Source organism: Salminus brasiliensis, chromosome 1 (genome assembly GCF_030463535.1).
Source record: "Salminus brasiliensis chromosome 1, fSalBra1.hap2, whole genome shotgun sequence".
NCBI classification, from domain to species: domain Eukaryota; kingdom Metazoa; phylum Chordata; class Actinopteri; order Characiformes; family Bryconidae; genus Salminus; species Salminus brasiliensis.
In genome coordinates this window covers 67382844-67410046 of record NC_132878.1, presented here as the reverse complement: position 1 = coordinate 67410046, position 27203 = coordinate 67382844, and the positions used below count along the sequence as shown (strand labels likewise).

The 27203-nt window shown below is 39.4% G+C and overlaps 1 protein-coding gene across 1 annotated transcript; it reads right to left on the bottom strand.

Moving 5' to 3' along the window:
• Positions 1-94: 94 nt before the first annotated feature.
• Positions 95-27031, bottom strand: pals1b (protein associated with LIN7 1, MAGUK p55 family member b). Its single transcript, XM_072656606.1, has 14 exons — positions 26904-27031; positions 18916-19342; positions 17121-17329; positions 14461-14538; positions 10745-10867; positions 8559-8720; positions 7610-7687; positions 7224-7407; positions 6309-6377; positions 6012-6083; positions 4553-4720; positions 3423-3625; positions 1983-2090; positions 95-1616 (listed from the first exon to the last, which is right to left on the bottom strand). The coding sequence occupies exons 2-14, from the start codon at positions 19262-19264 to the stop codon at positions 1440-1442; spliced, it is 1980 nt and encodes a 659-aa protein (XP_072512707.1). The 5' UTR covers positions 19265-19342; positions 26904-27031; the 3' UTR covers positions 95-1439.
• Positions 27032-27203: the final 172 nt, after the last annotated feature.

Here is a 27203-nt window from a genome sequence, read left to right as displayed (position 1 = left end):
TCAGAATTGTCATCAGTCAGAATTGTTTACAGTGGTGGTAAATATCTAAAGAGTTTAATGCCTCTAAAAGCCTCTAAAAGTTACTACACCAAATAATTAGAAATACATTACTGCCAGATTTCTAAAACACTGTTTCACCACAGTTCTGTGATAATGTTAAACAATATAGAAATAATTAAAAAATCAACATTATTTTCAGAATACATACACACACGCTGGTCCTGTGATAACCTCAGCAGCTATCATGTAAAAATGAGCAGACAACAAACACTGCATACTTGACTTAATGTATTAACATGTCTCATTTTCTTTGTCTTTATATAGTTCTTAACAAACCCACAATTGAACACAGCACTACACTGTGGCTAAAACAACACTGATAATGATCTTTCTGTCCCACAATAGAAAAAAACCCATCCTATTTCAAGTTTCAGTCAGGATTTGCTATAAATAAACAGTTTATCAGAATTGCACAATAATACTTTTCAAAACATTCCTGAGAATTAACACTCTAAAAAGTGTGCACACTTATATAGTCTAGTTTTGCAGTTCTGATAGGAAAATCTGAAAGTACACACTACTGAATTCATACAGATACAAACGTCAGATATGTAAATTCACAAAAAACAGTCTACATAGTGCATTATTTTGAAACGTGTTTCAAGCTGTTACTCTGACTGACAATTTCAGCCTTCTCTAAGTGAAGCACTCCTCCTCTGACCAGCATAAATCAGAATGTTTTGATAGACTATGATATTACCAATGTAGACTAGATTACTAAAACCTACGGTGTCAGGAAAGATGCCTCTCCTGCTTGACCAGGAATACAATTAAAGGAATAGTTTGGCAAAAAAACAATTTTTCAGTTATTTTCCTTGACCTGAAATGTAGTGGATCAGCCAAGACATTTTTGGTGTCTGATTTTATATTTCAACTAGATTTAAGATTATGTTTCTTGCCATCATCTTTGGCAGTGAGCAAACTGGCAGTGTATGTGGTTTCTGACAATGTATAACATTGAAGGCTTCAAGATTGCTGCTAATGCTGTTTTTAGCTATTTACTATATTGTTGTTGTAAAGCCTCAGCTCCAACCCAAAACTAAAGAAGGAAACATAAGAAATATACGTTACATTAGTTTTGAAAAAAAAAAAAAACATATTTTTTTTCTGAACTATTTATTTTAATATATCACCTAAAAACCATGAAGACCCAATGTCCAACATGCTGAAAGATTCTACAACACTGAAACCCAAAATGTAACGAAGTCCATTTCTTCCTGCTGCAGTTCATTTCCTCCTGGTGTGCACAGAGAGGGTCTGCAATGGCTTGGATCGACCGTGTTCCGTTAAGCAGCTTCAAAGGGCTTTTCTGCAGTGAGCTTCATGGTAAATCTTGTCAGCGTTTGAGTTTGGTGTATTGCTGTGGTGTTGGGGTGGGCTTAGCAGAGCCAGGAGGAGGGGACCCACTGTGGCTGTGTGTCCAGTTTTTCGATGAGCCGCAGTAGCTCGAAGAAGGCCATATCCTCATCACTGTTCACTACAACAGCATCAAATAGGTGGCCGTAATTCTGCTCCATCTCTCTGGCCCTTTGCGTCACTTCCCTCAGATCCTCTGGCTAAAACACAGTCAGAGAGAAAATCAGAGGAAAGCAAACAGAAGAAATGTTTTATATTAACATATTTTAAAAATGTGTAAAAAAAAAAGTTTTTGCAGTGCACACAATGATACTAATAGTACTTAAATAATAAATTAATTCAAGTGACAAGACTTGAATTCAAGTATAAAATTAATTAATGAATAAATTGAATACATTTGCATATTAAAATTACAGGTTTGATCCTAGAGTCAGTGTGTACAGCTATTTTTGTTTAATAAAATAATACTTCAGGCAGCAGCTGTAAATAAAACACATGAAATGTAAATAGAGTACAATTGTGACTGGTGTATCCAACTCAATCTTTCCTGGTTCAGTGAGAAATACCTGGTTTTTCCCTTCTTTGGACAGCAGGGTGCGCAGTTGGTCTTGTGGAGGAGGAGCGATGAAGATGACATATGGTTTGAGATTAGAGGAACGCAGCACACGCAGAGACTGGGGAAACAGTGAGGACAGAAAGTCATACACTGATTCAGAGAGAGGGCTGTATATGAGCATATGCTGCACTCTAGCAGAGCACATTAGCAACACACGAGTCAGGAAGTCAAAGCATGTGGTGTGTGTTGTATTTCATGTTGTATATGATATTATGTATAGGCTTCAATTTACACTCCACATCCACTATATAAGAAAGTCTTCATTTTAGCTTCATCTTGTTAGTTCACATCTGATCTGATCAGCACATCTGATGATGGATAACACAAACCATACATCATCAGTGATCAGGGCTGCTCTTGCCTGGAATTTTTTGGAAGGTGACCCACTCTTAACCTAGCAGCCTATACCAGTGAAAGCACAAGGTAAGTGTTTAAAGTGGCCAGTGAGGGGAACCACTAGGTAGGGCTTTCTAATAAAGAGGCAAGTGAGTGGAATTACATGGTAGGGGGTTCTAATAATGCACTAGGCTACCTGTTTCAGCATATATGCACTTTGAAAATGAAAGCAATGTAGTAATAGCAGATACATTAAAGGAGCATCTATGTGCACTACTGAGCATTAACATGTGTTTCATGGAGGGAAGATATGATGAGTAGTCGCCTATAAGTATTGTAATGGTGCAAAAAGTCAAACATCACAGGCATGTTATCAATAAGCTTTATAGGAATGTAAAGGTAGAGCTTAGTTGGGACATTTTACTTGATTTCTGTTGGCTTTCTGTTGTATTTCCCAGGCGTCTTCATACTAGGCTACATACGTCTGCTGTGTGCTTGCTGGAGTGTGACGTGTCATGTGCAGGTGTAATGGATCGCTTACAAACCAATAGGGCAGCAGAATGGTATATGTTTACACTTCTCATCCAACCACGATCAAATTCTCACACAATTCTGGATGGCGCAGATAGAAGTAACGAGGCTATTTTTAAAATGTAAAGAGTAGATAGTACAGATAATTGTGTGAAAATAAGGAGTAGAAGTAAAAAGTCAGCTGAAGAAAAATTACTCCAGTAAAGTATAGATAACCAACATTTCTACTTACTTAAGGTAATGAAGTATTTTTACTTCATTACTTGACACCTCTGCTAATAAAGTAACCACTGATTATAATTATCTAACTAGGTGTCTAAAAACACAACAGAAGGAGACCCAGTAATATGTCAGCCAAAAATCACATTTCAAATCAAATCTGCTTTTTTAGTTTTCTACAGGATATAAGATGGCTGCTACTGTCTTCGGGTGATGGAAAAACTGTATGAACTTGATTTTGCACAAAACAATGTCTTGTGTACGAGCACAGAATGTCCTGGTGTGAGAGTAAACTGGTGCTCACCCGTGTGTGGAGGCAGAGCAGACAGATGCGACCTGCGTTCACCACCTGCCGCACCGAGTCTGCACTGGTGCCGTAAAGGTTGCGCTCGTACTCTCCAAACTCTATAAATTTACCCGCTGTCACATCAGCCTCGAAGCTTGACCGTGACACAAAGTGGTACTCCCTCCCATTCAGCTCATGAGCTCGGGGGCTCCGAGTGGTGTCTGTAAGGCAGTGAAAAAACAAGATGCATGTTCTTACTAAGGGTTAATTATCTTTAAAGCATGTCAAGCCACAACTAGCAGCACTGTGTTAACACTTTATTTGAATACTGAATGCAAACTCTAGTCTTAAATGTAACACTGGGCCAAATCTTGTGCCTAATCTTGACCTCAACCCAAAACCTGACCCAAAAAAACCTCCTAAATGTAACCCTGACCCAAATCTTGTGTCTAATCTTAACCTCAACCCAAAACCTGACTATAACCCTAGTCCTAAATGTAACACTGGCCCAAATCTTGTGCCTAACCTCAACCCCAACTCAAGTCCTAACCGTAACCCTAGTCTGAAATGTAACCTTGGCTTGAGGCTGTGAAGATTATTAGTTTATCAAGTGAGTGGTATTTCCTAAGTCTAGAGAGGAGAATTATGGAAAAAAGATTGTATGCCAGGCTTCCTATTAGTTGAATTTTCAATACTGTAGGAACAGGGTCTTCACCATATAACATGGCCCACTATATTTGGCAGCTTCTGAGCAAGGTGGTGATTTTTACATGAAACGTTTAACTTTATTATATGTGAAGTCTATGCAGATGTCCTGTATTGGAGATTTCAATATAGAATAGTATGTTCACTACATCCAAAAGCGGATTCACGTGTGATACTGTGCAGTCTGTGATGAAGTGGACAGTTAAACGATGTTGTTTTGTCTCTGCAGTGCGCTGAACTGAAATTAAGCAATGGCTTATGATAAAATTAATATTGTCAGGTTTATGTCAGGAAGTTTTAAATATACAGTGATGGGACCATGAAGGAGTCATGCTGGTGTGATGTTAGATGAGTTAATGCAACTGTTTTTGCAATCAGAGACTTTCTGAGATCTGATTTTAATTCCTTCATCACTGGACTGTGAGGACAGTAAAAGCTCTCACGTGGCACAGCGCCGGCAAACCGCTCCGGCTCCACGGACAGCAGTCTCTGCCTCAGATCATCATGGCCACTGTGCGCTGTACCAATCAGGGCAACAGGCCGCTTACGGTTGCCTGGCTGATGGTACAGCACCATCTCCTCATAGGTCAGAATATCCTCGGTGTAGCACTCTGGGGGGATAAAATTGCAGTCTCTTTAGAATACACACAGTACGCCACACTTACCAAAACATGCACTATTACTTTATTAACAGTGTTTAAGTAAGAATTGACAATCAGACCGACATTTTCAGAATTGTACTCTGCTTGCTGTTACTTTTTCAGTTAAAAAAGGGTTCTCCAAGAGTTCTGTAATAACAGCAACTGTTCTATACAGACCTCAATGTTTAAAAAGTTGTTCACCTGATTAAATGGTTTGTACCTATGATGGATAACGCCCTGTATATGGTTCTTTAAAGAACCTTTTAAGACAGATTTTCACTATTGTTATAAAGAACTGTTTCAGTAACATATATATGTATAATACATTGCTTACTATGAGGTCAAATAATAATATAATATTAATAGTACTAATAGATTAATTATGAGGTACATTAGAAATATATTTGTTGGAAATGTATTTGTTTGCAACATCAAAACTTTGACCTGTGACATAAACAGGCACGCCCTCTCATTCAGTTTATGGGTCCAGGTGTCATTTTTGTAATTCTACATGTTTTTACCTGTTTGAAGTAATGCAATAATAACGCTTGAAAAAATAAACTTATAAGTTAGTAGATAAAATAAAATCAAAATGTCTAGAAATAAACATTTTCAACAAGTACATGTCTCCAAGTTTTAATTTTTAAAAACATCCTGTTTACTGTCTGTTTGGGGGATCCGTCCTGATCCATCAGCTAACAACAGTCTTTACTCCATGTGTGTTTATACACCTGACCGCAGCCCTGTCCTAAACAGTGTAGACAAAACCTGAGGGATTCCTGCTGTGAGGCTGGAACCTTTTTTTGTCTAGGTGTTGTAAGACCACTAAGTGATAGCACTAAAGTCTTATATTCGATAACATAACATAGGACAGCAGATCAAGAGTGGTCAAACACCTAAAAAAAGAGCCAGAAAAACAAATATTATTCTCCCAGGTCCTTTCTGTGTATTTGTTGTTGTTTCACTGTCTAAAAATATAAAACACAGCCAGGATAAAGATGGTTCTCTTTTCTTAGGAAAAACAGAACCGTATGTGGAACTGGAGCTCTCTGCATCATGCTTGCCAACATTACATCATTTAGAACAGGACAAAGCAGCTCCTTTATTGTGGGATGCTACTGTGGATGACCGGGCTTACATGTACAATTCAGTTCACACTTATATAGACATGCTTAAAAGTGATTTGCCACTGAAGTAGCAGAAGTAGTAGTGAAGTAGTGCAGTATATACAGTTGGTGTACAGCCAATGCACAGTACTCACCAACATTCCTGCTAGGGTTATAAAGGCTCTTTTTTCTTGGCTTTTTGATCTTCTTTGCATACCAAAGTTTTCCTGAAGATTTAAAGACAAATTACATGTTGTTCAGTAGCCAGTGACACAAAACAAGCAGAACGTAATAATATTCTGCTAAATAATATCTATCTATACTGTATCAATACCCATCAAGTATCTGTGTTTTACAACAGATGTAGTAAGAAATATTCTAAGGAGCTAATGATGTTAGTCTAATAGGGATAATGAACAGTGTGCTACTGCTTGTGTATGCAGTCCTCTTACCTGGATTATCTGGATTTCGCTCAGTGGCCGTTTTCTTCAGAGTTTCTCTCTGCTGCTGGAAACCCTTCCCTTATGGCAGCAAAGCAAACAACAAAGTAAGAGAGATCAGTGTTTAAAACAATCAGCAACTCTTTTTATTGATGGAAAGAATGGAAATCGCCCAGAATGACCTGGAATAAAAGGTTCTATGCCCATGACATACGCCCTTCTAATAAAAAATTAGAAACCAAGATATATACTTCTTATATAATTCTTCAAATGTAAAACATAAGCATTCTTTTTTAATGGTAGGTGTTAAATACACTGATCACCCACAGTTTTACATTACTATCGTCCAATAATGAGTAGGTCCCCCTTCTGTCACCACAACAGATCTGAGCATGTGAGGCATGGACTCCACAAGTCCTCAGAAGGCACCCTGTGGTATCTGGCACCAAGATATTAAAAAGTGTTATTACCAGAGAATAGCCCGACCAGTTTGTACAGACCTTCCTGTAGTTACTGAGTAATACATCTTAGTGTTAATAAGCCTTGCCATGACCCTATTGCTGGTTTACAGGTTGTACAGGTTCCTTTTGGTATGTACTGACCACTATCTGTTGTAAGGCTAGTACCTTAATTCTGAGGATCAGGCTAATTTTTTTTAATCAGGCAATTTTTGTACCATCATTTTCTTTTTAATATCCATTTTGTAGTATAGTTTAACACTGGCTATGATCCAGTTTGCATAATCTGATGATTTGGCTGCCAGTTTAAAATGCTGCAGCTTGCGCTTTAAACCAGTTGTGAACTTCAAGACATTGAAGTCTTGAAGTCAACAAGCTCCTAGTTATGTACTGAGAACGATCCTCACTGCTGCAGGTTGTGCACTGTTCGTCTATAGGTCTGATTATGCCATCTTTATCAGCTCCTCACCAGGTATGAGTCCAGCCAGCCTCTGATTGTCATCGTCTCCATCCTTGTAGGCCTGCCACCAGTTGGGATCGTCTTGGCTGAGGACGTGTAGGATGTCCCCTTTCTGGAAGGACAGACCCAGCTCTCGGCAGGGCAGGTACAGGTCATCCGCAGGCTCATAGCTGAAGTGGGCTTTCACATGCATCTGAGATATTTGGAGTATTATCAAAGAGAGTTTACACACACACACAAAACACTTTGTAACATTTGTGTGAAGATTTCAGACGAGTAGACTGATAGAAACAACTAATAGAAAAAATATGCTAAATATGTGTGAGGTTAATTAATCTCATGACTTTTTGTCTCTTTATCAGTGCAAACACACTGAGGGGTAGTGGAGCGCTTACCACGGTCTGCCTGTGTGGTGGGGCTTTGTGACGTGAACTGGGGATCAGGAGGAATGTGAGGGTGCCATGCATGTTAGACTGGAAAAAAGAAACACACATATTACATGTGTTATAGAAATACATTAACCCTGGAGCACCATGATACTCCAAAGGAATCACCAGGAATCTTAAATATGGTAAAATGTGAGTATTTAGAAATTCAATGTGAATGCAGATTAACACATGGGGTGTGTTTATATCTATAAACTGGTTCCATTAGTTCAGACAAAAGCAGAAAATTATTTCAGTTCTGCTCTGTGGAGTGTTCTGACTGACATCCGTCATACAAGTCAATTATTGGGCATATTTTGTGACATACATTTGGTGACAGTACCTAAGACAATTTCCATATTTTGTATCATGCTGTCCTCTATGTTATTTTTCTGTTATAACTCTAAGCCATATTCTAAATATCAATATTTTACAAAATTAAGCAAAATGACCAGAAGACAATATCTTCAGATTAACCTCTTACTCTCTGTGACTTTTATTATACACTAAGAATTACTAATTGATAAATACTTGCAAAGCAATGGCAGCAAACTGACTGAACTGTTCTTAGGTTAAGCCAGTGGGGAAAAAAACCAGAAACCACTAGTGGTTCTGGAGTTTGGGTTAAATGATTTACAGTAAGTGAAAACAGCTGGAAAATATGAGAAATATGTGATGAATGTTTTTACTTTCAAAAATATTTTTTTGCAGGCAGAGAAATGAAATGGAAAGTCCACATTCTCAACTTTTTATCAAAAACTCATTTGTGGTTGTGAGAACAAGAGGAGATAATTTACTGTGTTTCCTCAGACATTAATATGAGTTGCATTCTGAAAAGATTGGCATGAAACCCAACACAGATCCAATTACATACTTTCAGTTTGTAACACTGGTGAAGTGTCATGGATGGTTGTCTCACCAGAATGTCGTGGACTTCATTAACATTTTTGCCGCGTACCGGGATGCCATTTATCTCCAAGATTTCATCTCCCTCACTGAGGAGCCCACTTCTATCCGCTGCTCCACCTTTAACCACTCGACTCACCATCACACAGTCATGCTCATTCCTCACTGTTGCACCCTGAGACACAGGAAGAGGGAGATCATTAAGAATCACAACACTGGAAAAATTGTTTTCTTCATCATTTAAACCCATGCAGTGTTCCAGTCAACAGCCATCATCCAGCCAATCATCCATAATACTATAAAGGAGCTATGAATTGTGATACAATCTAATCTGCAGTGTGACCAAGCACAGTTGTAACTATCAAACCATCCAAATACAAATTGGAGAAATTGAAGAGCCAGGGTGACCATCAATATATACTGGTTACATTTGTCTGCTAGTGTATACCTACATAGCAGTGTTTAAACAATTTAACAGCATCATTATAATCAATAAAATGCAAACTCAATTTTTTCCATCACAATGTTGCTTAGTAGATTTTCTGTTTTCTGTAAAAAAACAAAAACAATTGTGCATTGTGCAGCCAATATTCAATATTCATCTCAGTATCTGTGTCAGTATTGGAAATCAAATAAGTGATATCATGCCACTGCTAGTGCCTTCAGAACACTATTGAAATACATTTCAAAAAAGTACAGCAAAAGTTGCTATAGGTAGACAACCAAGATTATGCGTGACAGTTTATCTGTGATTGGTTAAGCACCTACCTAATCAGTGCATACAGAGAAGAGTTGGGAGATATTTAAGGATTACAAAAGGTTGAAACTGTCAGAGCATCTGATGGCTAAAACAGTCTTGTTGGATGAAACTCTTTTTAACTGAGATACTCACAGAGGACCTATTTTACTACAATATTACTAATAAAAGAATTACATATATTAGCAAAATGTACAAACTTTTAGCTGATTGTAATAAACAAATGGAACAGTTTAAATATCTCAACACAAATAATATAACATGTGCTTTCATAACTGCTACTAATGCTAAATGCTACTTTTAATGACTACACTAGTCTCATAATTATTCAACCCTCTGAATGGATTCTCTCATAAAAGCAAGCAAGAAGTCAAGAGGGCTGTCCAAAAACTTCAGAGAAGAAATCATTTCCTTGCACAAACAAGGAAAAGGCATGGAAAGTTCCTTAAGATACAGTTAGAAGCATAGTTTGCAAGTTCAAAGGGACACTGGCTACACTACCTGGATGTGGCAGAAGGAGGGCGCTATCACCTGCTGTCACCAGATTCCTGAGGAGGCAGGTGGTCAGAAACCCTCGAATGACTGCATAAGACCTGCAGCAAGATCTGGTGGCAGCAGACACTGAGGATTCAGTTTGCTCAGTAAGACGCATAAAAAAAACGCTGAAGGCAGAAGCTCTTAATGCTCGTACACCTTCCCTAACCCAAAAGCACAAGAACAGTTGGTTCCAATCTGCTCAAAACCATAAAAATAAGCCACAGAAGGTTTGGGATTTTGTTCTGTGGAGCGAACTGGAACTTTTCAGGCCGACGGATCAGCAGTATGTTTGGAGGAGGAAGAATGAAGCTTACGCTGAAAAGTACACCCTGCCTACAGTGAAACATGGTGATGGATTTAATTAGGTATCAGGAAATCCTAGGAGAAAACGTCATGCCTTCTGTGAGAAAGCTGAAGCTTGGGCATCATTTGACCTTCCAACAGGATAGTTATCCTTAGCAGACCTCAAAGTCCACTAAGGCTTGGTTTCAGAAGACGTCTTGGATAATTCTGGATAGGTCTTCACAGTCTCCTGGCTAGAAAATCTTTGGTGGGATTTGAAAAAGCCGGTAGTAGCACGCAAACACAAGGATATTAGTGAACTGGAGGCCAGTGCCTATGAGGAATGGGCTATGATTTCTTAGAAGCTGGTGTCTGGATATGCAACACATTTGCAGCAGGTCAGAACAGCTAAAGCATGTTATACCAAGAATTAAAGACTGGTGTAGTCATTAAAAGTAGCATTGTGTGCTTGGAGAGGTGAATTTGAAGAAAGCACTTCTTATATAGAGCTGTGTTGAGCTATTTAAATGTTGGTTTATTGCAAACAGCTGAATATTGCTAATAAACCTAATTTGCAATGGGTATATAATTTTGATTGCAATTGTAGGGGTTCTGGTACGTACCAGTGGTATGTCCCTGGCCTTCTCCAGACGCACCAGTTTAACTGTTTCTCCTCCATACTGGGCCAAGCTGAACTCTGGCTCAAGCTCTTCCTCAGCCACACAGTCATGGGCCTCCATCAGAGCCTGCAGCACAAACACATACACTCACAGATACAGTTCAGGTTGCTGTGATTAACTCTTTTTACACTACTCTTTTTACACAATTAGACAAATCAATGCAATTACAGTATTATAAAACACTATAAACTAACAAAGCCAACTAATGAAATCAAAATAAAACACAGGAGCCTGTAGGTTTTGCTTGGAAAACACTCATCAAATATCATCTGCTGAGGGTGAGGTCCAGCTGCAGTTCTAGGCCTGCTGTGGCTTTAGGTTTGCACCATTGCATGGTTAGCGTTAGGGTTATAGGGTTACATGGGGAAAAAAAGTGCTTAATGTCTGCATACTTGTAGCAATCTTAGCAATGTCCGGGTAGTTATTTCAGCGTAACAGCTAACAGCTGACTTACTATTATTAGCCTTTTAAATCAAGACCAAAATTACAACCCTTAAATTCAAAAGAAAAGACCCTAAAGTTAAAATAACTCAAATGTGTCTAAAATAGAGGCTAGCTAGACAGTTAAATCCAAAAAGCATGTTATACCAAAAGACGTTTTTGTAATACGAGTAATTTGCAAACTAATAAGCCAGTAAATACAAATGTAGATAACTGTGTTCACCATCATCTTATATTTTTCATTCCTTCCCTAGTAGACAACATTAAGGATATTAAGGAACATGACAATCAAAACATATTACACATTAAACAAATTAATATAAGATGTCAGTCTAAACCACACTATGCCCCGAAACTACAGGTCTGGAACTGCTGGCTCTGCTCTTCTTCTGCTTTGTTTAGCGCAGCAGGGGAACTTTACTCTACAGTCAATAACATTCCACCCAAATTAGCTTCTCTCACCTGCAGCAGCAAACCTGAGGCAGGCTAATCCCAACCTACACACAATCCACCATAATCCTGCTTTACATTAAGCAGCCAGCCAAACGCCATCAATCACCAGCCATCCTGCCCACACTTTTAACATCCTTCATCTAATGGTTAAACTCTCACTGAATATGGCCTGCTTCTCCCAAAAAGGATAAAGATGCTCAGGAGATTTACGTCACAAGCCAGAGCGTGCGCACACACACACACACACACACACACACACACACACACACACACACCCACACACACCCACACATACATATACAAACAAAAGTATTAGACCTCACAGAAAGCTCTACAACTCTGATTACCAGATTAGCAGTAACACTGAAAGCAGCAGCCTGAGGAAGCAGTAAGGGTTTCTGATGGAGGCTCAGTGGGAGGCAGAGAAAAAGCCTTCCTCTCCGCTCCACTCCAGCACCTCCTAATAGGATCTGACACTGCCAGAGGTTAGGGGTGACACCCAGAGGCCGCCACACAGGTTTGAGGCACTGCTGATGGCGAAACGGCTTTAGCAGCTCAGCAGGAGCATGAAACACTCCAAAACAAACATAGTGTTTGTTTCAGCCCATAGCAGTACACTACTTCAAAATGCGTATCATTTCAAAACCATAGCATTTGATTTGCTGGGCTTTGAATTCACAAGGGCACAGGCATTTTGACTGACAACTCTGTATAAATATCCTATTCTGCTGCAAATAGCCACTGTGTGGACTTCTGAGAGTTGTGAAAAGACACAATGTGAGAGCTCATTCATTTCATATAGAAATAACCCCAAAATTGCCAATCTTTATGTAAATGTGTTTTTGGAATGAGGCCTGGAGACTCAATCTTTAATTAGTGTGCTATTATTCTCAGTCATTGCATGTCCCACAGTTACAGATAAACTGCTCCTATATAGCATAATAAATATACACGGATGCAGTTGCAATGGTCTTGTGCAATGTTTTGCTTTTTTTTACTATCAGTGAATTCTTTATCTTCACCTTTACATGTCTTTTCCTAAGCATGTCTGGACATCACTGGGCTGGGCTTTGGTCTCCTAATACCATCGTTCCTGATGGAGGTGCTTAGGGCACGTTAGCCCCACTCTGCCAGCATAGTCCAAGCATTTGCCAGTAATCCAGCGGGTAAGCGGCAAGCCAGACAGCTGGACACTGAGTGACCCCTGCACTGATTAGCCTGTTCACAGGTCACTGGTGACAAAAGCTCTCAACACTTCAGAAAAGATCATGGAGAGATACTGAAGCTGGAGTCAAAGAGCGATGTTTGATGCAAGGCAGCTTTTAAGGGTAAAAAAGAAGCACTGCAACACTTCGAAGGAGTGCCCTGTCTGATGCTGCTGAGGAGAAGTGGAGCCCTGTGTCATATTTAAACCATGAAGGCTTGAAGAGTAATAGCAGTATACAACATATTGTTTGGATAATTTCTAAATGTCTAAATAATGTAGAGGTTGAGATATAAACAGCCATTCAAAATGGTTTTGGTGTAAATGGTTCACTGTAGAGAACTATGACTACATGGCTACAATACAAATATAGTAATTTTATTTACTGTCTTAAACTTACTGTGAACTTACACTGGTGGATATTTTGTCTCTAATTAGAAAGAATATCCAGGGGGAATCTGACAAACAGCACCTCAGTTGTTCCCTTGCCAAAGTTAATATTTCCTAACAGTTTGAAGTGGCTCACAGTAAGACTGGATTAGAATGGTGAAACAACGGCAGTTTAAATTCACCTTAGCCTGATCTGTAGGAGGTTCTCAGACCTGGGTGAACTAAGCCAATTTCCCACCGACGCGACAGTTTGGCACTGAGCTCATGGTGATGTTCCATAGCTGATAATACGTGCAGAAACACACATTATGTCTCTTTTTTCTGTTTTTATCTAAACAGAATGACAGCTAATAGATAGAAAGGGGTTAAAATTACTTAGGTAAGTTTGTTTTGTATGACAATACATTACTTCGTTTTATCCATCTAGCAGAAGCTTACGTTATTACAATGGTATGCCAGCCAGTGAGCTAACGTGCAAGTTTGCTCTGAGTAAATGGTATTCTATTATTATTATTATTATTATTATTTGCAAAGTAATATTTTCGAATACATTTGAGTTTAGTGGACAGTGTCTTTCCTAGTATCAGTTCAGCAAGAAACACTACTTAAAAAAACAATGCTGCAGAACATACACAGTGCTATGTAGTGTGTTATGGGAAAAGTTTTGAGCTCCATAATTTGCTATATTTAAAAAACTAAATGAATATTTGGCAGCACTTTACAGAAGGGCACCATTCATAACAACAGTCTGAATTCAAACGGCTGCTTATGCAGCTTCTGTAAGTTTCATGTAGTTAAGATGATGTCCAACAGTGAAGTGTTCCTGAATATTTTTTTATTTTATTTACTTTTTTAAAGTACTTTTTTAAACTATATGAACTACAATGTAAACTGGTTGGGTTTTTTCTAAGTTACAGACATGTTTAATAAAAGTTGTACATGCTGGTGGGTCCTGGCCATATAAGGGTTAATGAAATGTAATAAATGATGTCCAGATCAGAACACAATTCAGTGGGCACAACCAGCACTTGTTGCGGGCTCTATTAATGTATTTACAGACCACAGTGTAATATTTTTGCTAGGATAGAAAAAATATATATTACTATCGTTGTTTAGAAGTTTATAGTTTGCTTCATCTAACTATACTAATATTTAAAAAACAACTGCCTACCTGAAGGTGCGGATTGGTCAACAGCGCTTTGAGCTCAATCCCCTCTTTCTGCTTGGTGAACTGTAAGACATTCTGCACCTGAAACACATCACACACATGAATGCAAGGCATTTCGGCTTGGACAAATTGTCACCATTCAGAGAGCAGCAGCCAAATAGGGTTATACACATGTAAACATTTAGTAGGGCTTCTGCTCTCCACCAAGCTTAGTGAGTTGTGCAACACTGTTCAGATGTGGTACAGATGTACAGAGCAACTGAGAGAGTCTGATTGGACATAAGAAAGAAGAAGATTCCACCTCATTATTTACTAAAACTGGCTTGTAACTAACAGAGACTGTGTATCAGGGACATATTATATACTAAAAAGTAAGTCTTGGTTCCTCTCCATGGTTCTTTGCTCTACATTGCAGCACTAAAAATGTTATTATTGGGGAGGTTTTCATACGAGAAAAGCCCTCTCAATTCAGGACTTGTGATCCAATACTATACTGTAAATTACAGGTATGAAAATGCTGCCTGGCAAACAAAAATGAACCAGGCGAACAATTTTAAGATGTTAAGAGTTGATTCTAATCGATTGTAATAATAGTCAATAAAGTGTGTGAAAGTGTATAGATGTTTTACTTTTATTGTCTACATTCCACATTTACTGTGTGAATAGGTCCAGCAGTTATATTTGTGTATTCAGTAAAACCTGCCTGACCACAATGTACTTGTACATCTACACACACGCACACACACACACACACACACACACACAGGCACCGGAGATTCTTTTTCTGGTCATCTTGTGGCTGCTGTCTGATCTACATCCAGCCAATCACAGCGCTTTGGGTAATTACGACACCATTAAGCACCGACACGCACACAAGGGTATTGTGGGAATGAAGGTATGTAATTCTCTCTTTCTCTCTCTCTCTCTCACACACACTGAGGGAGGGAGTGGCCAAAAATCATACATTTTGACACAATGTAAAGTACAACTGCCAGATTCACACTGTTAAAAAGTGAAAAACGGTAAAAATGGAAATATATGTTTTTGCGTGCCACTGATGACTGATCACGCAGATATAGGGAAGCAGCTTCAGCTAATGTTCATATCTACCATGAGATTTTAAGCTTGGCAGGAGCATACTGAACTCTCGGGATTTACTGAACTCTCGGGATTTTCAGCACAACACTCCATTATAATTTAGGTTATTCAGAATGGTGCCCTTTCAGTGAGACAGTTGATGCTTTTGTTACATTCATCTTTTTTTATACAAATGGTATATACCTGTGTATACACCACATCAAATATGCAGTATTAGATAAAACTAGAAGATTATAAGCTGTTATCAGTCAATGATAAAATGCCCTTTCTTCCCAGGATGTGCCTGTTGTGAACATAATGTTGAAATCACTGCTTTATCAAAATATTCACATTTAAAGCTTTTCTGCCTGAGGGATTCCAACTCCACTGTACAAACAGAGCTGGTGCATCAACTGTCAAGATCATAGAAAGAGGCATCGGCATTCTAATCAGTAACAGATGGTGCACTGACGTTGAGGTGTTCTCCAAAGCTCACCCATCAGATCGGGAGCGCATTGAAATCAAATGCCCTTCTGCCTGCTGAAGGATTCCTCATCTACTATCAAACCAGTGTATTTATTTGCATACTCACATATAACAGCAATAGGAACATTACTTACTACACACATAGAATTAAAAATGCTGAACATTATTTTACAATACAGATGTCTTTACTAACCTTTGAGTGCTTTATAGGGCTACATAAAAATGTAAGTAGTGTATTGTTTTTTGTTTTTAATTTAATTGATGCTACTGATTGATTCTGAAATATTAATACAAGTATATAGTCATGAATCACAATCTTGATTATTTTCCACTGCTGTTACTGGTAGAGCATAATGGAGAACTCTTGTCAGGGGAACAATCCCCAGTCGGCTGGGTGGCCTTTTGTGAAATAATAACTTTCCTTATCATGGCCACAGTCACCTACTACACTACCTAGCTTAGCCTGTACGCCTGTTGCCTGCTTCCCTACTGCCCTGTCCTCACACTTTCAGAAAATTGAGTTTTCTGGTGTAAATCTGTGTGCATGTTTATGCTGCAGGGTGTACCTACCATGTTTTTATGGCTGTATAAAAGATGCATGAGGCTTTGGTTCTTGTTAGATGTGTTGAGTTTTTTAGTGTTATTTTTATAAAAAAAAAATGATTAAACATGAGTGATACTAGACTTTATTCCCATTCTCATACAAGAGATATTCCCATTCATGTGCTTTCTTGTTCAGAATGAGAGTTTCTGGAAGAATAATAATCTTTAATAATCTTTGTTAGATCACTTTCATTATATAGTAAGCAATCGCAGCAACACTGATGAGAATTCACAATATTAATGAGAATCAGACTAAGACGCTACAGCTAAAGAGTACCAATGGAAAGGTAATGTCTGATATCCACTGTGCGTTAATCTGTCTACAACTCCCAAGATTTTGTCAACCATATTCTGATCGCCTACCCCCAAATAAGTATGCACACAGGTATACGCATTTCCATGCAGAAGTTACTAGAAGGACTACAGTCAGTTTAACCACATTTCTATTACATTTCTGTACTGTCTGCTAATGGTGAATACTTGTGCAGAAGCTGTACCTCATGGCAGAGGTGCTGGGCACGGGGCGTGATGGGATATGGTGGGTTGACAGCTCTGACCCCGAGTGCCACAGCGCTGTGCATGCTGAAAGCCTGTTGGAATTCGCTCTGCTGTAGGAGCTCCATCACCACCTGTACGTCTGCCTCACTCTCAGCATCTCCCAGGCTGTACTGCACACGCTGCAGAGACTGGAGCAGGTCATTTAGCTCTGAGAGAGACAAATGAGGGATCTTTTAACTTATTGTCATAAATTCTGCAATACAACAGTTTTAAAGTAATAGTTCTCCAAAACCTCACCTTAAATAGCGCTCATCAAGGGAAATTTCCATTGCTTTATTATTATTATATAAAAAGTTTAATGTATGCAAATGTTTAAAAACATACATTCCATATATGAAAACTGAACTGCAGGCCTTTTTAAAATTCCTGTTTTTCTGATGTGACAAGAACCAACTCATTTACACATCTCCACCTATTCATCCTACCATAGTTTAGCACCACCAATTCATACTGTACTTTTCAGGAGTGTTTCAGAGCTTTATGAATGCTGGACAGTCAAGCAGAACAGAGCTCATTTGTTTAATATATAATACAAGAAAAATGTAGAATAGGTGCAGATTAGACAAAATATAATTCATGTCCAACATATCTAGAAATATTCATATTGTTGCTGTTGGAACAAAACTTTGTATCTCCATTTATATCCATTTGTAACTTTGTATCTCTCATTTTTTGACTATTTGAATTCTTTACATTGTATCAGAATTCCATGGTCAAGGACTCAACAGAACTTTACATTGATAAGTACTGATTTTCTGTTTTCACTGTTTTCAGGATACAAGGTTTTGTTTACATAGTGAAGATTATGGCTCACTATGAAGGGTTATGACTCAAAAATATCTTAAATTCGGGATCCATCTAGACCCTAGAATGAATGACTAAGGTGTTTGTAGGTCGCTCTTGTTCAGAGCATCTGCTGAATGCCATAATTGTAAACGTAAAGATGATAGCACTAAGGAATTTATGACAGTACTGTTTAATTACACTGAACCTCCTTCAGCTGTGAACATGTGTAGCCTGTAGCTATTTAACACAGGCTGAAGTACAGGCCATGAATCTGAGGGTCACTGTTAAATTAAACTGGTGTCTTTGTTAAACACAGCTCAATTAAAAAGCAGTAAAACCATCTGTTACGGTGTTGTAAATACAACATCGTTAAGAATTCCTAATACGCCCAAAAACACAATGTCCAGAGATCACAGTAAAAGAATCACCTGCTCCTATACTGTTCTACTGAGAGCCACCAGGGTAAGCATTACTAAAAAAACAGAACCTTTTTATTTTATTTTATATAATATAGTGCAGTATTCTGGAATCACCTAAACATCCCGTTCTTCTTGAGTATTTGTTTTAAATTTATCTATCTATGCTAAAATCTGATTCTCACAGCATTATGAATCCCTATCACAATACTGCAGTAGTGCCTAAATTCTTCACCAACAGTGCTACTTAACTCCAGTTGTCCATGTGTAGATTGACTATGTAAAACAATCAAACAATCAAATCACTTTTTGTGTAGAATAAGTTCTGAAGAATAACGTTCTGTGTCCTGAAAAGCAATTAAAACTTTTTTGAGACACATGACTAAAATCTTAGACAATCTAGGAAAATCTTCAACAGGTGGCAATTCTAGCTGAAAATCTATTAGCTACTTTACCGCTGTTACTCTAACAGTAACATTTTCTTCAATCACTTCACCTAAAACTGCTAGCATGGCTGCCTTTCAAAGCTCACCAGTATTTGCTGGTGCCTCCTGATCCAGTGTGCTTTCCTTTGGTGTCTTGGACCTCTCGAATGTGGGGTTATCAACACCCATCTTGGGGCTTTGGGACAGTTTATTGAGTTTTTGTGAGGAGGCGTTCAGGTTGGTGTTGGTGAGATTCCGATAACGTCCTTCATCCTCTCTCTTCTTCCTCAGTTCCTCCTGGTAGTTTTGAATTCTCTCCATTTTGCTGCTGCAGCGGGGCTGGGGGCTGGGATCGTTAGGACACTCCACTGCCATGTCTCTAAGCTGGCGGGTCTTTTCTGAACCGTCTAATGCTTCAAAACTCTCCACATACCCATTCATGTGTGCAGCAATCATGGCTGTTCTGTGTGTGGCTGTGGTTATATATCAGATCAGAGGCCACCCATGCTCTTTTGCCTTGAGGAGGATCATGCTCTGAAATGCATAAAGAAGGTCTAATTAGAGAACTAACATCATGCAGAAGGTTTTCAATTTGATCTCAATTGCTTAAAAAGTGTTTAAATGCAATCATTCACTACAGTTTCAACTGTGAAGCTTACTCTGCTCTACAGAGCAATGAGATACATACCCGTTGCTGCATTAATTATTATTATTTTTTAAACCCAGCTTTACTTTATATACGTCACATTTTTTACGGATCACACAGTTCTGGCCCACACGTATACTTTCACCTAGCCAACATAACACAATGCTTGTGTCACCCCACAGAGAAGACGATTCTGGACCAATATGGCCCACTTGAGGCACTTACATGTCAGTTATTGCAATGGCAAGTGTACTGTGGCTAAAACTGGATAGTAAACAAGTAAAACTTATACATTAATCCAGCCCATATACCCCCATGGAATGATGCCAATGACTTTGTCCAATACACTTTATGTTGCCATAACTGACCTGTGGCTGTGTACCTTCTGGCTCTCTCCTTTTAATTATGCTGTGATAATCAGACCTGCCGGAGTCGTCAGACATACTCTGAAGCAGATGCTTAACATTCTCCGCCCTCCATAAAATTCCTCTCAGAACTAACTTTCTCTTTCTCTTTTTTCCTTCTCCGAGTAAATGGCCACCTAGCCCGACCTGCTGGAAGATTGCCCGCTGAGGTCCCCTCTACCTGCGTCAAACCAGCTGCCACCTACCAGTCCGGCCAGCGGGTCCCCCCCAACACGCCACCACCCACGGCTCACCCGCCTGCCGCTGCTGCCTGTTTGGTGGCCGTGCTGAAACCTAGATGGACTCGTGTCTGTCTAACACTGTTAATATCACCACTATTAACGGTCTGTTGTATCTGCTTTGGTCATTTTTATCATTAATGTTTAAATAGTCTGGCCAGAGGAGGATGGGTCCCCCTTGTGAGTCTTGGTTCCTCCCAAGGTTTCTTCCTCCAGCTCTGAGGGAGTTTTTCCTTGCCACTGTCGCTGTTGGCTGCTCACGGGGGTCTTTGACGCTTCATGTTATTTCTTCTTTCTTCTCTGTCTCTGTCCTTTATTAAGTACTAATTATGTAAAGCTGCTTTGTGACGACAACAGTTGTAAAAAGCGCCATACAAATAAATCTGACTTGACTTGACTTGACTTGACCTGTAAGTGCCATCTGATGAATGTTTCTTACAACAGGGGAACCATATATGTCTTTAATAAAAATGATTTAAAAAGGCAGGTAAGTAATAAAACGTAAGAGAGTAAGTAAGCAGCTTTGATCATCAGATCACTGGTGTTTACCTGCACACCCTGCTTGATCTGTACACCTCCAGAACTAGGAGCTGTAGAAACTCATTAGAGTCAGCAGTGTACTCTGCTCTGAGTGTTCATCAGTCTGGCATTTTATTCATACTATTTTTTAACTGTTGAGCGTGTAAAACTAAAGTGCCTCGTGGAGGAAGCAGAGTACAGACTTTTAACCCCACTAAGTGAGTGTCAGAACACAGCAGAGCTAGCAAACCCTAACCCTAACCCTAACCCCTAAACACACAAAACAGCAAACAGTTAACCACCACCAAAAGTACAGCAGCATCCGTCAGAAAGCAAATGGATCAGTTTTCCGTGTTAGATAAGCGGCCCTTTTCAGCTCTCAGAGTTCTGCACAGGGATCCAGAGAGTTTTAAATGTGGTTGATTCCAAAAAGTGAAGAATATTTCATGAGAAGTTCTGCATGAAGATGCGGCTGGAAAGATTATTGTGGCATCCAGCCCCACCCTCAATGGTATCAGCGATTGAATGGTTGAGCTGAAAGACGATAAGCCATCAGTATCAGCCCCAAAAACACTGAACAATCCATCTCTATTAAAAAGGTTCTCCGCACTGATTCCCAAAAATGATTCAATAAAGAACCATCTGCTGAAAGGTTTCTTAGGGAAGTAAAAGTGTTTCTTCTATGGCATCGCTCCAAAAACCCTTTCTGGCACCCTGATTGTAATGATTACAGGGAAAAAACAACCCTACTGCAAACATGTTTTTCCATGCACAATTCATTACACAGGCACTGCTGTGTTAGCTGATTGTGAGTAACAGCGTAAACATTTGTTCATTTATTCAAACATTTAAAAAACTGACCAAATATATTCCAATAGATTTTAGTGTGGTCCGAAGCCATACTGTTCTTGCCTTCTCCTCACTATCTGTACCTGTTCTCTAACTCCTGTGTCTGCAGTAAAGCTGATAAACGGTGTGTCCGTCACCTGGGCAGTCAGGCCAACTCCTGCTCTTTTAAATCCCTTCACACTGCACCGCTCTCCACACTGACTCTACAGCAGCGCCCGGCTACGGCACCTGACCTGCAACTGCAGTGGATTACAGTCTATTTAAAGGATGTTCAAGTATTAATCTGGATTAAGTGCTTTGGCTGTATGACTATCAGACAGAGCAGTGAGTGAAGGATTTGCTGGAGTTTTATACGAGTGAATTAGCTTAAATCACAAGCCATTTCCCACTTACAGATTACTGCCATGTTATCTGTATTTATTATTAATAACAGTTATTAACAGTACTCACTGGCTTGTACTGGTAATTCCACTGTTATAGTACATGCATTAATACTGTTTATAATACGAGTAGGAATACACATCAGCAACAACACCTGTATACAAAGTGCTCAAGAAACAAAACATAATGATGCTAAAAAGGTTTCTTTGCATGATGGCACAGAAAAACTACTTTTGGTGGCTGATTCTTTACAGAACCATTTTTGTAAAGGAGATGTGTGAGTGTGAAGAGCCTTTTTTAACCCTTACATTGAAAAAGAACCTCGCCAGGTTCATCTCTGTAAATTCAGAGCTAAAATCCTAACTGATTTGTTCAGAAAACTATAGAAAAGATATGATGTAGTCATAAGTTAACAGCTTAGACAGATCTCATTTAAATATTTTCATTTCAAATTTAATTTTTTAATTGGAACAGTTACCCTAAATGACCGCTGTCGTAAAGCTCTGCTGGGGATTTCATTTTTATGTTTATAGACTAAAAAAAATCAAACTGCATTCTAAACCACATTGATTTGGCTGTGCCAAACAAATGCCGATCTGGAGGTGTTTTGAATGGGTTGAGAGATTGAGCTTTGGGCTTGCATTGATGGAGATAAGATTGGTGACAGACCAAGTCATCCAGTGTTTGAATGCAATGTTAGTCTAGCATCCCCTGTTCCTAATTTACTCCAAATTGACATACCAAAAGACTATTGGCTGATTGACTGCAACTAGAATTGATCATTCATGTTCATTTAATATTTTTCCTATTCCTTTAATAAAAAGAGGCCTCACTGATGTTGCTGCGTTTTCGTGATTTCTTAATTTGCTGATGGTGATCTTACACAGCCCAATATGCATTACTTTTATTTTATTTAACTGCACTCTGATGGAGCTTACACGCTCACTCAGGTAAAAAAAACACAGTGCATCCAACAAGAACAAAGGCCTAGTCGAGGGTTGGGTTGTATAGCAGCAATACAGTATTTAAAAATGTTGGCGGTCCCTCAAAATGAGGAGGGTTCTGTGTATATCTAGGCCAAATACGTGGCCAAATAAGCTCCTTCCACCATGTGCATTTAAGAGAGCCACAGGCCCACTGTATTTGCAAGTACATGCAACTTAAGCGACTTGCTACTAAATGTGCCTGAAAACACTCCTAAGACCATTCACTTGACTCTGTGCTCTCAGGTATGATTTGCGTCTCAGTTAGCTGGTACACACTGGTCTGTGCCGTGGTGATTAGCCCGTCTACGAGTCTAAACACCGCAGAACCGGTCTCTCATTTCACCTTTCTGTTCCTCCCATCACCAGTCGCTCGACTTCACTTTCAGACACGAGTTTTTATCACCAACGCTTGTGTCTGTAGCTCAGCAGTTAGTCAGCAGCTGCTGAACTGAGCTGCCTGATCCTCAGTGGAGCTGTAGCAAAGCTAGCTCAGCAAATGCTAGCTTAGCGAGTGGGCTACAGATCCAAAACCATGAAAAAACCCTTTACATTGATCTTTCTGTTCTTTCAGTCGCTTTCAGAGTCATCTAAACGTTAGTAAGTGGGTTTCCAGCCAGTCAGACTCAGAGCAATAAAAATAAAATAGTGCTTCTTCACATAGTTTGCCCAGTAAGACCTTTTAAAATAACACAGGATGAGACGGTACAAAACAATTTATTAACAAATTATTTAGCGACAGTATAACAAAGGTCAGTGGTCACTGGTCAGGGTTTGCAGTTGGTCAGTAAGGTCACTGATATCTTGTTTAAAAGAACACAGGAAAACAGTCTGAAGAACACAGGTTAGATTGTTGTCTTCTCTGTGAACTCCAGACACTGTATAGGTCTGTTCATTACACCAGAAGCTCCCCTGATTTACTAATGTGAAGGACCAATTAAATAAAGTAGGGGTTGGATGGGAACTGGAAATACTGGTCGTCTTCCAGGAGAGCACTGGAAATGGTCAAGTTTATAAACTCATACTGGCCAGATACACAGCTTTCCACCTGATGATCGAATGTTTTGGCTGGACGAGAGTGAAAGCAACATGGTCCACTGATGGAACAGGCTGTGGGCGAGCAGAGTTAAAGCTGGTGGTTTTAAGGGCTGAAAGTGAGAGCAATCTCCATGCTCCATGTGGGGGACACTGCACTGGTCACTGAGCCTCCTCTTGAAGGAAAAGCTAATTATGTCTGGCAGCTCTTTCACTGCCCCCACCCACATCCAGCCAGACCAGTATTTAGCTCTGTTTAAATCTCCAGGTGGCTAACAAACAGCAAAGACAGCCATCTGTCCCACAGGGTTTAATCACACACACACACCTATATACACTGCATGTCCAAAGGTTTGTAGACACCAATGTTTCTGCTAAAATCAAAGGCATCAATAGGGAGTTCTGCCCCCCTCTGTTGCAGCAACAGCCTTTACTCTTCTGGGAAGACTTTATACCATTGGGACATTGCTGTGAGGAGAACTGGATTGAATTCAGCTTCAGCATCAGTGTGTTACTGATGTTGGAGGATTAGTTCTGTCACATCAGGTCATCCCAAAAGTATTGGATGGAGCTCCATCACTCCAGAGAGTGAAGCTCCACTATTCCACAACCCAGTTTACCCCTCTAGCCCACCCGTGGGCACTGGGCACACTGAAACTTAACATGTTACAGCTGATATTGAGTATTAGTATCCTTCAGGGATCCATTAGGTACAACAGTCTAAATCCATACTTAAGTAAAAGCAGAAGAAGCTAACATAAACCAACTTAAGTGCACTAAAATGGAACTGATGACAAAGTAAATTCCCTCATGGAAATACTAGCATTTGAAAACACTCTTCTACATTGTGCTTTTTCAGAATTTTAGTCATTCAGATTTTTCATTGGTTATTGACTATTGACTATTTTACCTTACAACGTCCTGCTTGTGACTTTGTCATCATGAATAGTTCAAGAAAACACATTTTAGACAGAAACAGACAGCATATTCATAATCATTTGGTGTAATAACTTTATGTGAGGAAGCTTTAATTCAACTTTTCCGTTGGCCTGGTGCCATTTTAAGGAATTGGTGAAAATGACCAAATTTATAAGTTCCAGAATATATATTTTTTATTTTTGTTTTTACATTGTTGTTGTTATTACACTGCTTTACCACAGTTTTAAGACAACTCTGGCTCCTTTCATGGTGGAGAGATACATGCAGGGTGCGGTAAGGTAAAATAGGCCCAAAGGATTCTACACAATTTTACCAATATTACTAATATTACCATCATCATCATTACATATTAACTTGAAAGACATCAGAAAGTTCAACGATGGCTTTGGAAAGTAAATAGTAAAAGGCTAGAATTACCAGTAATCTATTTTGCTACAATGAACAAATAAATTCGGAATGCACGGGTTCCGCTTTTTCAGTTCCGATACGATACAAAATTTTGCATATCGGCCGATGCCCGATACCATTGCTGAATTAATAAACAGTATACCTCACCATGTGGAAAAGATTTAAGATGTAATCAAAAAAAATTGCAGACATGTCAACATTTAGTGCAGTCTCACACCAACAATTTAAAGTAAAAGGATCGGTTCCATGAATCGGCCTAATTATCTGATACTCAATTCAGCTAATTTTGTTAATATCAGGACCAATATCCGATCCTAATATAATGTTTAGGATCTCAACCACTGACTTATGTAGCCATATTGAGGTATTGATGGAATTCCATGGATCCGGAGCCGAGTAAATGACATTCCTACCCACTACTGACACTAAGCTAAGATAGATTTAGCACGTCCCCAGCACTTAACAGGCCTGAGAGCGTATGACCTATTAGCTAACACTGTAACTTGGCATGGTAATGTAACGGCAGGCTGTTCACTTGTCATCGATCCTGATGGATCCTGATATTTGACAGATGTGCTTTGTGTTAACCGGCATTTGGAGGCTGTTCTGTAGTCAAGCACTTACGTTCTTGTCGTTGGGGTCATTTTACTGGTGAAAGAGTATGACTGTTTTGTGTGTTGTGTTGATTTTGATTAGCCACACTAGTAAACAGACACCCAGGCTGGGCATCTAGCCTGTAAAATGTCATGTAGTCCACTTTCTATTTTACTGTAGAATGCCAGCTGTTTCTGGTATAATGTAGGACTACGTTAGGCCTTTTTACACATTGTTACACACTAACTGTGTAACGTATCTGTAATATCTAGCTAGCTATAATGGGAGGAAAACTTTATGCAAGTGAAGGCTGCTATGCTAATCAAGTTTCCAAATCATGTTTCTTTGAGTTAGAACCGTGCTTCAGTCGAAATGTCTGATAGACACACTTATACTGTAAACAAGATAGTTGATCATGTCCAAGTAGGAGGTTAGAGGCTGCAATGGCAGCATTTCGCTGATCTGGGACCAGGTCATTTGAATCTATTCTAACAGGCTCTGTCATGCTAGCTGAGTTTCGTCTCACATCACTTTGCTTCTGCTTTGTTAGTGTTATAGCTTTCAATGCTACCAAAGACTACAAAAGTCTTTCTAGTACTTTTACTGCATTCCTCACTATAACTTTCACCTCCAAAATGAAAGACAATTAATACATATGATCAACAAAAAACTAAGCGTACATTGATTTCCCAACACATTCAGTTCAGCAAAGAAATACAAACCCATGATCTAAAAGGATTTGATAAGATTTTGGGTCCATAGAAATATCTATACTAGTCATTCGTGGTGGAGGAGAACATACAGGACGTTGCCCAAGCTGTCACTTATATCATGTTAGCGGGTGATGCTGGGGTTTGCATTACTAATCGCGATACGCTTATTTTGCCCATATCACGCCTCCCTAGTCTGATCCTTACAGCTCATCCCAAGAAACACCCAAAGTGTCTAGCCGGTCACTATTAACAATTAGCGTCCAATAATCAGCCCGCTTCTGTGATCAAAAATCACTGCCGATGCAGATACCCGTCTTACACAACCAAGTAGACACGCTTCAACCCCTCAATGCTGTATGCTAAAGCTACTGTCAAAGCTACTCACCCCTTGGTTGCTCTTCTAGGGCTCTTCTCTGGCAGATGTGTTCTTGTGTTATTAATGTAAAACAGGAAAACAGCACGACTTCCAACTGACGCGCTGTTCTTTTGCCCCACCACAGCAGGGCAGCTTACTCTCTCTTGGGGTAAGTAAGGCTAAGTGTAAAACTTCCACTCGCCCTGAGCCTGAGACTCTTATTTTTTTACCCACATGTATTCCGGCAAGCCCCGCCCCATCTGCGCCGGGATTGGCTAGTAGAGTGCGCCTCCTGTTCTACAGTTGGCTAGTGGTTGGATGCCCCCCGTT

Excerpts from the sequence above, each read along its gene's own strand:
- pals1b (XM_072656606.1), bottom strand. The coding sequence starts at position 19,264 with ATGATTGCTGCACACATGAATGGGTATGTGGAGAGTTTTGAAGCATTA. Across the intron at positions 14,539-17,120 it reads CCCAGCACCTCTGCCATGAG|GTGCAGAATGTCTTACAGTT; the intron begins GTACAGCTTCTG and ends GATGTGTTTCAG. Across the intron at positions 7,408-7,609 it reads CACCACACAGGCAGACCGTG|ATGCATGTGAAAGCCCACTT; the intron begins GTAAGCGCTCCA and ends CAAATATCTCAG.